The sequence below is a fragment of the Oncorhynchus kisutch genome, linkage group LG11 (genome assembly GCF_002021735.2).
Source record: "Oncorhynchus kisutch isolate 150728-3 linkage group LG11, Okis_V2, whole genome shotgun sequence".
Lineage (NCBI taxonomy): Eukaryota > Metazoa > Chordata > Actinopteri > Salmoniformes > Salmonidae > Oncorhynchus > Oncorhynchus kisutch.
In genome coordinates this window covers 8,652,114-8,666,523 of record NC_034184.2, presented here as the reverse complement: position 1 = coordinate 8,666,523, position 14,410 = coordinate 8,652,114, and the positions used below count along the sequence as shown (strand labels likewise).

The following is a 14,410-nucleotide window of genomic DNA, read 5'->3' as shown; positions in this document are numbered from 1 at the left end:
TGACGTGGTGAAATGTTTTGTTGATTTCACGTTGAATTCACGTTAGTTGACTACTTAACCAAAATGTAAATCAAAACTAGACATTGAAGTTACGTCTGTGCCCAGTGGAAAGAGCGATTACGGACGGAATGAGGGTATGAGTTAAAGGAGCTTGTGGCACTCCTGAAGTTCACAAAGCTGTGGAACGCAACTGCACTCATTGTTAATGAGTCCCACAGGCCCGAGGAGGGGAGCAGAGGAGGAGGTGAGGGTGGATTACACCCCTTCTGCATTCACTACACACCAACCAACCTACTGCCCCTAGACTGGATTTTGGGGCTGTGATAAGGGTGCTACTACCCCCTCTCTATGCCGGAGAATTGTTAAATAATTCACACCTCACTCACTCAAAAGTGAATGAGCATCAGAGTTAGTGAGGGAGAAAGGGGATGATGGGAGGAGTGGGCCTGTTGAGTGGAGCTTCCTCTGAATTTTTAAACAGGCAGTTTATCATAATCTCTCACAGGGCCAACAATAACATTTTCTTCACATTCACTCCTTAACCCTTTGTCTGCCCATAGAGGGGCCATCCCAGCCACGACTAGTCCCTTCTCACAGAAGACACAATGGTGGAACCAGTCCAATGTGTCTATGAAACTTGCTGTGAAGTCTGCTGTGTGAGATTAGCCCAGGACCACTAGAGGTTGGGTAGGTTGTTTGCTCTTTTCCATATTATGTCTATTTATAATAAGCTACCCAGGAAAGTGCTGAAATAACCCATATTAATATATGTAGCCTTAGAAATAAGGTTAATGAAATCAGTAACTTGCTAACATCAGATGACATTCATATATTAGCCATTTCTGTAACACACTTAGATAATTCATTTCATAATACAGCAGTAGCAATATACCATATATAAAAGAGACATAAATGCTTATGGGGAGATGTTGCTGTAAATATTCAGAGCCATATTCCTGTAATGCATAGAGAAGATCTTATGTCGAGTTTTATTGAAGCGTTGTGGTTGCAGGTTCACTTGGCACATCTAAAGCCTTTTCTTTTGAGGTGTTGCTATATGCCACTATGTGCTTACAGTCAGTATCTAATATGTGTGAAATGCTTGATATTGTATGTGATGTAAACAGAAAGGTCTACTTTCTTGGGGACCTGAATATTGACTGGTTTTCATCAAGCTGTCCGCTCAAGAGGAAGCTTCTCACTGTAACTAGTGCCTACAATCTGGTTCAGGTTATTAACGCTACAGGAACAAGATCATTCACATGTATCTATCACACTTTCACTAATACTGTAGAGCTTTGTTCTTAAGCTGTATCCATACCCATTGGATGCAGTGATCTCAATATAGTGGCTATATCCAGAAAAGCCAAAGTTCTGAAAGCTGGGCCTAAAATAGTGTATGAGAGATCATACAAAATATGTTGCTGTGACTCTTATGTAGATGATGTTAAAAATATTTGTTGGTCTGATGTGATTAAGAAGGAGCATCCAGAATCTGCACTTGATGGATTTAAGAAATTGCATCTTCTAATTATTGATAAACAAGCACCTGTTAAGAAACTGACTGTCAGAACTGTTAAGGCTCCATGGATTGATGAGGAATTGAAAACTGTATGGTTGAAAGAGATGGGGGAAAAGGAGTGGCTAATAAGTCTGGCTTCACATCAGCCTGGCTGACTTACTGCAAATTGAGAAATAATGTGACTAAACTCAACAAAAAGAAGAAGACACTGTATTATGAAGCCAAGATCAATTAGATAAAGAATGATGGAAATTATTTGCAGAAAGAAAATATAAACTGTACCTTTCATCGAATCAGATGGCTTATTCATCACATAACCATTTGATGTTGACAATTATTTGAATGACTAATTAATTGGCAAAGTGGGAAAACCTAGGCAGGAAATGCCAACAACAAACAGTGAGCAATCGTATTCATGCAATATTTTTCTTTCATTATTTGTTTTTTAATGCAAGTTAACATTTTGTAAAGTTACTGTGGGAGAGGTGGATTATGACAAACCTCCTGGCATTGACAATTTAGATGGAAAGCTACTGAGGATGGTAGCTGACTCGATAGCCACTCCTATCTGTCATATCTTTAATATGAACCTAGAGGAAAGTCTTTGTCCTCAGGCCTGGAGGGAAGCCAAGGTAATTCCGCCACCCAAGAGTGGTAAAGTGGGCTTTGCTGGTTCTAACAACAGACCTAAAAGCTTGCTGCCAGCTCTTAGCAAACTGTTGGAAAAATGGTGTTTGACTAAATACAGAGCTCGAGAGTGGCACAGCGGTCTAAGGCACTGCATCTCAGTGCAAGAGGTGTCATTACAAACTTTGGTTCGATTCCAGGCAATATCACAAACGGCCGTGATTGGGAGTCCCATAGGGCGGCGCACAATTGGCCCAGCGTCGTCCAGGTTTGGCCAGGGTAGGCTGTTATTGTAAATAATAATTGACTCTTAACTAACTATCCTAGTTAAATAAATGTTTAAAAAAAATGCTATTTCTCTGTAACCAAATTAACAGACTGTCAGCGTGCTTATAGAGAAGGGCACTCAACATGTACTGCACTGACACAAATTACTGATGATTGGTTGAAATAAATTGATAATAAAATGATTGTGGGAGCAGTACTGTTAGATTTCAATGCAGCCTTTGATATTATTGACCATAACCTGTTGTTGAAAAAACATATGTGTTATGGCTTTTAAACCTTAGATTGCCATATCATGGATTCAGAGCTATCTAATAGAACTCAAAGGGTTTTCTTTAATGGAAGCTTCTGTAATGTCAAACATGTAAAGTATGGTGTACCGCAGGGCAGCTCTCTAGGCCCTCTACTCTTTTCTATTTTTACCAATGACCTACCACTGGCATTAAACAAAGCATGTGTGTCCATGAATGCTGATGATTCAACCATAAACACATTAACCTCTCTAGGGGGTCCCACCTGGCCAACATCTGGTAAAATTGCAGAGCGCAAAATACAAAAACAGAAATACACATAATAACAAATTTAAAAACATACACGTGTTATACATCGGCTTAAAGATGAACTTATTGTTAATCCAACCGTTGTGTCAGATTTCAAAAAGGCTTTACCAACGAAAGCCATGCGATTATCTGAGGACAGCGCCCAGCACACAAAACATTACAAACAGTTACCAGCCAATTAGAGGAGTAACAAAAGTCAGAATTAGCGATAAAATTAATCACTTACCTTTGATGATATTCATATGGTTGCACTCACAAAACTCCCAGTTACCCAATAAATGTTTGTTTTGTTTGATAAAGTCCCTCTTTATATCCCAAAACGTCCATTTTGTAGGCATGTAATTACATTCAGTAATGGCTCTAAGGCGGTCACAACAGGCAGACGAAAAATCCCAAAGGTATCAGTAAAGTTCGTAGAAAATGTCAAACGATGTTTATAATCAATCCTCAGGTTGTTTTTAGTCATAATAATCAATAAAATTTCAACTGGACAATAGCTTCGTCAATATAAAAGAAAAACAAGAATGGGGCGCTCTCAGTCGAGCGCAGTAAACAGCTCTGGGACACTGCAGGGTCCACTCATTCAAAGTGGTCTTACTCTCTAATTTTTCAGAATAGAATCCTGAAACAATGTCTAAAGACTGTTGACATCTAGTGGAAGCCATAGGAAGTGAAATCTGAGTCCTATGTCTTTGGATACTGTAAAGGCAGTCAATGGAAAACTACAAACATAAAAAAATCCCACTTCCTGGATGGATTTGTCTTAGTTTTCGCCTGCCATATCAGTTCTGTTATACTCACAGAGATTATTTTAACAGATTTGGAAACTGTTTTCTATTCAAATCTACCAATTATATGCATATCCTAGCTTCTGGGCATGAGGAACAGGCAGTTTACTTTGGGCACGTCATTCATCTGAATTTCCCTGTCCCTGTCACAAAAAAATTTAAGGAAAAGAATTCTCTAAAATGCAAATAAACTATAATATCTCATTCGGAAAGTAGTATGTTCAATAGGAAAGCAAAATTAGCAAGCTCTCCCTGATATTGTTCCGGTGATCTCCTCACCAAATCTTCAAATTCTTGCTTGTTTTTCAAAAAACATATATACATAACTGTAGCACTGAGTAAACAATTGTCCATTGGGATGGAGGCAGAGTAAAGACTGCTGGGGGAATGACCATAGTGGGAGCAGCATGACCGTTTATCCTTTATTTAACTAGGCAAGTCAGCTAAGAACAAATTATTATTTTACAATGATGGCTTACCCCGGCCAAACCTTCCCGGACGATGCTGGGCCAATTGTGCACCGCCCTATGGGAATCCAGATCACAGCCGGTTGTGATACTGCCCGGGATCGAACCACTGTCTGTAGGGACGCCTCTAGCACTGAGATGTAGTGCCTTAGACCGTTGCATCACTTGGGAGCCCTAAAATTTAGGGGCCATGGGGACCAAGTGAAATATTGACATACTAGGTGTATGTGCACTCAATTGAAATCCTGATTCGTCCAAATAATCAACAATGCAAAAACCTCCGCAGCAGTGGTATTATTCCTCATAACCTTCATATCCCATTTTACTGTTTCGTGTTTCATAACCAAGACACAGTAGAGATAGAAGATGGCAATAATACATTAACTTTCGATTGTGTGCGTTTCTCTCCTGCATCCAAGTTTAAGTGTATTAAATGTAGTCTTGTTATAAATTATTAACATTATTATTAGTAGTTGAATTACAGCTCTCTCCGTGATTTCCCTAAAGGTTTTTGTGGTTTAGTTCAAATTTATCAGCAACACGCTCATGATATGATAATCCCCCGCCCTCTTCTCCAAATTTCTTTCTCATGAAAGTTTCAAATGTTTACTTAAACGTTGGGATTTAGGAATGCACTCAACCTAAAATATAAATATTTGTGGAAAAAATAAAGTTGGTTTTCAGGCCGTTCAGTGACAGTGTGTCCAGAGAAGGACAGAGAGAGAGTAGAGAGATCGAGAGAGGCTCTCCCAACCAAACCAACCAAGGCCATTCAGCATAAACGGATGTCTGATTGTTTAACAGGCTTACAGGGACAGAGGGAGGAACATATGGAGGAACTTATGCAGAATGCAAAACATTTTTTTCACCAAGTTCTAAGAAGAACCTTGATTGTTTTGAGAGAGCTGTTCTGAGTGCACCACTTGTGGATGTTGTGAGGTCTCGCTCTTTTCCCTTCTCACTCATAACTTTCTCAATACCTGCCCTGACCCTACCCACTACACGTGTTCACTCACTCCATACTGATAAATACCCTCTCTCACTCCATACTCATAAATATCATCTCTCACTCCATACTGATAAATACCCTCTCTCACTCCATACTCATAAATACCCTCTCTCACTCCATACTCATAAATACCCTCTCTCACTCCATACTCATAAATATCCTCTCTCACTCCATACTCATAAATATCCTCTCTCACTCCATACTCATAAATATCCTCTCTCACTCCATACTCATAAATATCCTCTCTCACTCCATCCTCATAAATATCCTCTCTCACTCCATCCTCATAAATACCCTCTCTCACTCTATACTCATAAATATCCTCTCTCACTACATACTCATAAATATCCTCTCTCACTCCACACTCATAAATATCCTCTCTCACTCCATACTCATAAATACCCTCTCTCACTCCATACTAATAAATAATCTCTCTCACTCCTTGTAAACCTCCACACGTATCTCTGAATGGAGAGGTTTTGAAAGTGTCACCTACACTCACTGAAACATGGCTGTTGGCTCTTGAATGGATCTTGTTATTTATATGTATGTTGATAACCTTTACAATAAAGTGAACATAACCAGTGCCTTCCTATCTGAGACTGCATGGGGATTGAACATAACCTAATCTACACAACCTGAGCCTTCCTATCTGAGACTGCATGGGGATTGAACATAACCTAATCTACACAACCTGAGCCTTCCTATCTGAGACTGCATGGGGATTGAACAGAACCTAATCTACACAACCTGAGCCTTCCTATCTGAGACTGCATGGGGATTGAACATAACCTAATCTACACAACCTGAGCCTTCCTATCTGAGACTGCATGGGGATTGAACATAACCTAATCTACACAACCTGAGCCTTCCTATCTGAGACTGCATGGGGATTGAACATAACCTAATCTACACAACCTGAGCCTTCCTATCTGAGACTGCATGGGGATTGAACATAACCTAATCTACACAACCTGAGCCTTCCTATCTGAGACTGCATGGGGATTGAACAGAACCTAATCTACACAACCTGAGCCTTCCTATCTGAGACTGCATGGGGATTGAACATAACCTAATCTACACAACCAGAGCCTTCCTATCTGAGACTGCATGGGGATTGAACAGAACCTAATCTACACAACCTGAGCCTTCCTATCTGAGACTGCATGGGGATTGAACAGAACCTAATCTACACAACCTGATCCTTCCTATCTGAGACTGCATGGGGATTGAACATAACCTAATCTACACAACCTGAGCCTTCCTATCTGAGACTGCATGGGGATTGAACAGAACCTAATCTACACAACCTGAGCCTTCCTATCTGAGACTGCATGGGGATTGAACATAACCTAATCTACACAACCTGAGCCTTCCTATCTGAGACTGCATGGGGATTGAACAGAACCTAATCTACACAACCTGAGCCTTCCTATCTGAGACTGCATGGGGATTGAACAGAACCTAATCTACACAACCTGAGCCTTCCTATCTGAGACTGCATGGGGATTGAACAGAACCTAATCTACACAACCTGAGCCTTCCTATCTGAGACTGCATGGGGATTGAACAGAACCTAATCTACACAACCTGAGCCTTCCTATCTGAGACTGCATGGGGATTGAACAGAACCTAATCTACACAACCTGAGCCTTCCTATCTGAGACTGCATGGGGATTGAACATAACCTAATCTACACAACCTGAGCCTTCCTATCTGAGACTGCATGGGGATTGAACAGAACCTAATCTACACAACCTGAGCCTTCCTATCTGAGACTGCATGGGGATTGAACAGAACCTAATCTACACAACCTGAGCCTTCCTATCTGAGACTGCATGGGGAGTGAACATAACCTAATCTACACAACCTGAGCCTTCCTATCTGAGACTGCATGGGGATTGAACATAACCTAATCTACACAACCTGAGCCTTCCTATCTGAGACTGCATGGGGATTGAACATAACCTAATCTACACAACCTGAGCCTTCCTATCTGAGACTGCATGGGGATTGAACAGAACCTAATCTACACAACCAGAGCTTCCCTATCTGAGACTGCATGGGGATTGAACATAACCTAATCTACACAACCTGAGCCTTCCTATCTGAGACTGCATGGGGATTGAACATAACCTAATCTACACAACCAGAGCCTTCCTATCTGAGACTGCATGGGGATTGAACAGAACCTAATCTACACAACCAGAGCCTTCCTATCTGAGACTGCATGGGGATTGAACAGAACCTAATCTACACAACCAGAGCCTTCCTATCTGAGACTGCATGGGGATTGAACATAACCTAATCTACACAACCTGAGCCTTCCTATCTGAGACTGCATGGGGATTGAACATAACCTAATCTACACAACCAGTGCCTTCCTATCTGAGACTGCATGGGGATTGAACATAACCTAATCTACACTACCTGAGCCTTCCTATCTGAGACTGCATGGGATTAATGCCTATGCAGTGAGCTCCTCCACTCTACAAGGGTCGAATTTATGAGTCAGTCACAAGGCTAACTGTAATGGCATTCCACAGACAGCCCACATAGTGTTTCATCAGAAGAGATCATCTCAGGGAATACTGACAATAGACAGGCTGGGATCTCATGGCTGTTCCATGATCCTGATAACAACCCCCCTCCTCCCTCTCCATACCCCACGGCCACCTCCCCACCACCACACAAACACACTAACAATATGTCTCCAACAAACAAAAGGGGTCAAATAAAAAATAACAATAATAATAATAAATTAAAGAAATAAAGAAATAAAAAATAAAATAAATACTAGAGGGCACCTTCTCTTCTATCCCTTTCTATACCACTATTGGTAAATGCGTGGAGACATTACATTTTGACTGATCAGTGTGTATCCTTCAGCTGTTTTCCTGCTTCCTTTCATCCAGTTTCTCTGCCATGTCACTCGGGTGTGTGAATGAGATTTCTCTGTGATTTTATACAAGTTGTTTATGTAGCGGGTCTTTCTGTTGAAGTGATTGTACTGTAGCTAGAATTCCTTTATTATTTTATCATATTAGTGTACCTCATTTCAATGCCAATGTTGTGCATTAGCCAGTGACTGACTGATAGGACTGCCAGTGGCTCTGTCTTTGCCATAGCAATGTAATTAGAATGTTATATTATGTAATTATACACTAAGTGTACGAAACATTAAGAACACCTTCCTAATATTGAGCTGCACCCCCTTTTCCTTCAGAAGAGCCTCAATTTGTCGGGGGATGGACTCTACAAGGTGTCGAAAGCGTTCCACAGGGATGCTGGCCCATGTTGACTCCAACGCTTCCCACAGTTGTGTCAAGTTGACTGGATGTCCTTTTGATGGTGGAACATTGAGACACACTGGAAACTGTTGAGCATGAAAAACCCAGAAGCACTTAAATCTTTTTCTTGTCCATTCACCCTTTTCATGGCACACATAATACATGTCTCAATTGTCTCAAGGCTTACAAATCCTTCTTTAACCTGTCTCCTACCCTTCATCTACACTGATTGAAGTGGATTTCTCAAGTGACCTCAATAAGGGATCATAGCTTTCACCTGGATTCACCTGGTTAGTCTATGTCATGGAAAGACCAGGTGTTCTTAATGTTTTGTCCACTCCGTGTATATTTATCTCTCTATATTGTCCTGTCTCCTCAGGTCTCCTCCTCGGCCCAGCCCAGGCAGTCTCAACTACTCTGACGAGGATTTGAGCACCACCAAGTACAACGATCTGATCCCAGCTGAGAGCAGCAGCCTGACAGAGAAACCATCTGAGATATCAGACTCTAAGGTACCGACAGTATGTACTCCCCTTAAAGTCTCCCTTCTCACTGGGAGTGTCTGTCAACATATTGGATCGCACTGCACCTCACCTTTACATTGATGCTATGCCCATAGATGATGATCTGTGGTCAGTTTTGTATTTCCCCCCTAGTGGTTAAGGTTAGGATTCGGGAGGGACAGCTGAAACTTCCACCTGGAGTGTTTGGCTCAGTGCATTGTCCAGTGTGCTGGTAGTGGTCTAATGTCTGTAAGCAGACACTCAGGGCATTCATAGAGTAGGGTTTAGATGGGAAATGTGTCCTGTGTCTCTCCTGGCCTTTATGGGGCAGTCAGGCTGAGCTGGAGGCAAGCTCTGGGAGTAAGGCCAGTACCCAGTGCCCAGCTCTGGTGGTGGTCGGAATCAAGCACAGAGGATGCTCACACATGCGCACACAACCACACACACATACGCACACAGACTGGAGGGTCTGCTGCGTTCTCAGGCCCAGGCTGGATTCCTTCCACAGCCCCGTCCTCGTTTTGGGTCACCGTTACCCATAATGCCCCTTACATCCCGTCCCAGTCTGCTGTGTTGGCATCTGCTGAATCAGAGGAACAGACAGACACACAGGGGGGCTGGGGCCCAATAAACGGCTCTCATCAATGAACTGGATCTCTCTCTCTCTCTCTCTCTCTCTCTCTCTCTCTCTCTCTCTCTCTCTCTCTCTCTCTCTCTCTCTCTCTCTCTCTCTGTGGCTGAAATATCCTCTCTCACTCCACACTCATAAATATCCTCTCTCACTCCATACTCATAAATACCCTCTCTCACTCCATACTAATAAATAATCTCTCTCACTCCTTGTAAACCTCCACACGTATCTCTGAATGGAGAGGTTTTGAAAGTGTCACCTACACTCACTGAAACATGGCTGTTGGCTCTTGAATGGATCTCGTTATTTATATGTATGTTGATAACCTTTACAATAAAGTGAACATAACCAGTGCCTTCCTATCTGAGACTGCATGGGGATTGAACAGAACCTAATCTACACAACCTGAGCCTTCCTATCTGAGACTGCATGGGGATTGAACATAACCTAATCTACACAACCTGAGCCTTCCTATCTGAGACTGCATGGGGATTGAACATAACCTAATCTACACAACCTGAGCCTTCCTATCTGAGACTGCATGGGGATTGAACATAACCTAATCTACACAACCTGAGCCTTCCTATCTGAGACTGCATGGGGATTGAACATAACCTAATCTACACAACCTGAGCCTTCCTATCTGAGACTGCATGGGGATTGAACATAACCTAATCTACACAACCTGAGCCTTCCTATCTGAGACTGCATGGGGATTGAACATAACCTAATCTACACAACCTGAGCCTTCCTATCTGAGACTGCATGGGGATTGAACATAACCTAATCTACACAACCTGAGCCTTCCTATCTGAGACTGCATGGGGATTGAACATAACCTAATCTACACAACCTGAGCCTTCCTATCTGAGACTGCATGGGGATTGAACATAACCTAATCTACACAACCTGAGCCTTCCTATCTGAGACTGCATGGGGATTGAACATAACCTAATCTACACAACCTGAGCCTTCCTATCTGAGACTGCATGGGGATTGAACATAACCTAATCTACACAACCTGAGCCTTCCTATCTGAGACTGCATGGGGAGTGAACATAACCTAATCTACACAACCTGAGCCTTCCTATCTGAGACTGCATGGGGATTGAACATAACCTAATCTACACAACCTGAGCCTTCCTATCTGAGACTGCATGGGGATTGAACATAACCTAATCTACACAACCAGTGCCTTCCTATCTGAGACTGCATGGGGATTGAACATAACCTAATCTACACAACCTGAGCCTTCCTATCTGAGACTGCATGGGGATTGAACATAACCTAATCTACACAACCTGAGCCTTCCTATCTGAGACTGCATGGGGATTGAACAGAACCTAATCTACACAACCTGAGCCTTCCTATCTGAGACTGCATGGGGATAGAAACATAACCTAATCTACACAACCTGAGCCTTCCTATCTGAGACTGCATGGGGATTGAACAGAACCTAATCTACACAACCTGAGCCTTCCTATCTGAGACTGCATGGGGATTGAACATAACCTAATCTACACAACCAGAGCCTTCCTATCTGAGACTGCATGGGGATTGAACAGAACCTAATCTACACAACCTGAGCCTCCCTATCTGAGACTGCATGGGGATTGAACATAACCTAATCTACACAACCTGAGCCTTCCTATCTGAGACTGCATGGGGATTGAACATAACCTAATCTACACAACCTGAGCCTTCCTATCTGAGACTGCATGGGGATTGAACATAACCTAATCTACACAACCTGAGCCTTCCTATCTGAGACTGCATGGGGATTGAACATAACCTAATCTACACAACCTGAGCCTTCCTATCTGAGACTGCATGGGGAGTGAACATAACCTAATCTACACAACCTGAGCCTTCCTATCTGAGACTGCATGGGGATTGAACATAACCTAATCTACACAACCTGAGCCTTCCTATCTGAGACTGCATGGGGATTGAACATAACCTAATCTACACAACCAGTGCCTTCCTATCTGAGACTGCATGGGGATTGAACATAACCTAATCTACACAACCTGAGCCTTCCTATCTGAGACTGCATGGGGATTGAACATAACCTAATCTACACAACCTGAGCCTTCCTATCTGAGACTGCATGGGGATTGAACATAACCTAATCTACACAACCTGAGCCTTCCTATCTGAGACTGCATGGGGATTGAACATAACCTAATCTACACAACCTGAGCCTTCCTATCTGAGACTGCATGGGGATTGAACAGAACCTAATCTACACAACCTGAGCCTTCCTATCTGAGACTGCATGGGGATTGAACATAACCTAATCTACACAACCTGAGCCTTCCTATCTGAGACTGCATGGGGATTGAACATAACCTAATCTACATAACCAGTGCCTTCCTATCTGAGACTGCATGGGGATTGAACATAACCTAATCTACATAACCAGTGCCTTCCTATCTGAGACTGCATGGGGATTGAACAGAACCTAATCTACATAACCAGTGCCTTCCTATCTGAGACTGCATGGGGATTGAACATAACCTAATCTACACAACCTGAGCCTTCCTATCTGAGACTGCATGGGGATTGAACATAATGGGCCCTTGCACTAAATAATAAATAGGATGCCATTTGGTGCTCAGTCCGTGGGTTGCTTCATCATGGGAGATGAAAGAACATACAGTATCTGGACGCTGTGTCCGGCTGCTGGAGCGCAGAACTAGACACCACAGAGAGAAACATGTCTGCTGTGTTATGGTTGTCTCCCATGACAACACAGAGGATTGTTTCGACTGGAACTGCTCCGAGGGTTCATCTGTAGCATTTTTGGAAACACCATTAAGTTATATGATGTCACTTCCTTGGATCCTGGAACCAAGTAAAAATAGAACAGGCTTTGAGTAATGCTAGCTAGAGTCTTAGTGAAATGCAGAAAAAAGGAAATATATTTATTTTTTAACAAAGAGGAAATACCTGATAATGATTGACTATAATTCATGACATAATATTCACAAATGCATGTTATGAGAGACATTTAAGACATGATAAAAAGCCCAGAGCAAAATCTGTCACATCTGTCTGATTTAGTTCATCATAAACAACAGCAGTTGCTGCGTGTGCAGAGGGGGATTAGAACTGCCTAGTCACGCTAAATCCCTGTCTCAAATGATGTACAGCTGGATTGTAGGGGATTTCGCAAGGGACTCAATATGTTTAAAAAAAACATATTTACACACACAAACGTGCGCAGGCACACATGCTCTCAAACAAATACATACTCAAACAAACACACACATTCCCCCCTCCCTCTGTACTGTCCGAGTGTTTACCTGCTGCCTGAGGTTCCTGCTGTGTTCACTGTAACAATGATGAGTGTAACATTGTTTACATTACCAAAGCAATTGAAATAGATCAACAGTGAAAAGAATATCACAAATGAACAGTAAACATTACACTCAGAACAGTTTGAAAGGAATAAAGACATTTCAAATGTCATAATGTCTATACACAGTGTTGCAACGATGTACAGTGTTCTCTCTCTTCCTCTGTCCCTCCTCTCTCTCTCTCTCTCTCTCTCTCTCTCTCTCTCTCTCTCTCTCTGTATCTGTCTCTCTCTGTATCTCTCTCTGTATCTCTCTCTCTCTCTCTCTTCCTCTGTCCCTCCTCTCTCTGTATCTCTCTCTCTCTCATCCTCTCTCACCTTCTCTTTCACTCTCTCTGTATCTCTCTCTCTCACTCCTTCTCTCCCCAACTCTCTTGGTTATGGGATGTAGGGTTATGGGGGTTTCTTACAACTTCAATCCCCAAGATAAAGTTCACAGGGTTTGATGGATAGAACAGCACTAAAGACTTCACAATGCATTCCACTCTGGCCCCAACAGACCATCTATACCAGGGCAAGGAGTCGCCTGAGAAGTCTAGTAGTCTCCTGAGAAGTCTAGTAGTCTCATGGGAAGTCTAGGAGTCTCCAGAGAAGTCTAGGAGTCTCCAGAGAAGTCTAGGAAATTCCAGAGAAGTATAGGAGTCTCCTGAGAAGTCTGCTAATCTCCTTTGAAGTCTAGTTGTCTTCTGAGAGGTCTAGTAGTCTCCTGAGAAGTCTGGTAGTCTCTTGAGAAGTCTGACAGTCTCCTGAGAAGTCTGAGTCTCATGAGATGTCTAGTAGTCTCATGAGAAGTCTAGGAGTCCCCTGAGAAGTCTAGGAGTCTCCTGAGAAGTCTGGTAATCTCATGAGAAGTCTGCTGATCTCATGAGAAGTCTGCTAATTGCCTGAGAAGTTGGGTAGTCTCCTGAGAAGCCTGGTAGTCTCCTGAGAAGCCTGGTCGTCTCCTGAGAAGTTGGGTAGTCTCCTGTGAAGTCTGGTAGTCTCCTGAGATGTCTAGGAGTCTCCAGAGAAGTCTATGAGTCTCTTGAGAAGTCTGCTAGTCTCCTGAGAAGGATGCTAGTCTCCTGAGAAGTCTAGTAGTCTCCTGAGAAGTCTAGTAGTCTCCTGAGAAGTCTAGTAGTCTCCTGAGAAGTCTAGTAGTCTCCTGAGAAGTCGTGTAATCTCCTGAAAAGTCTAGTAGTCTCCTGAGAAGTCGTGTAATCTCCTGAAAAGTCTAGTAGTCTTCTGAGAAGTCTTTATCTCTGGGTGTTGAGAGTTTTATCTCTATCTCTTGGTTTTGAGAGTTTTGTCTCCAGGAAACTAGGTCAAATGTGGTTTCTGAAATATTTTGAATGTTATTCCCTCTGTTTTCTTTTTAGAAAGATACC

The 14,410-nt window shown here is 42.5% G+C and overlaps 1 protein-coding gene across 5 annotated transcripts in view; it reads left to right on the top strand.

Annotated features, from left to right (window-relative positions):
- LOC109898960 (protein sidekick-2) overlaps positions 1-14,410 on the top strand; it is a 651,349-nt gene that overhangs the window by 624,077 nt on the left and 12,862 nt on the right. For all 5 annotated transcript variants that reach the window (XM_031835235.1, XM_031835233.1, XM_031835236.1 and 2 more), the window contains one exon: positions 8,928-9,060. In XM_031835235.1, the coding sequence (XP_031691095.1) occupies positions 8,928-9,060 (133 nt within the window). The remainder of the gene's footprint in view (positions 1-8,927; positions 9,061-14,410) is intronic.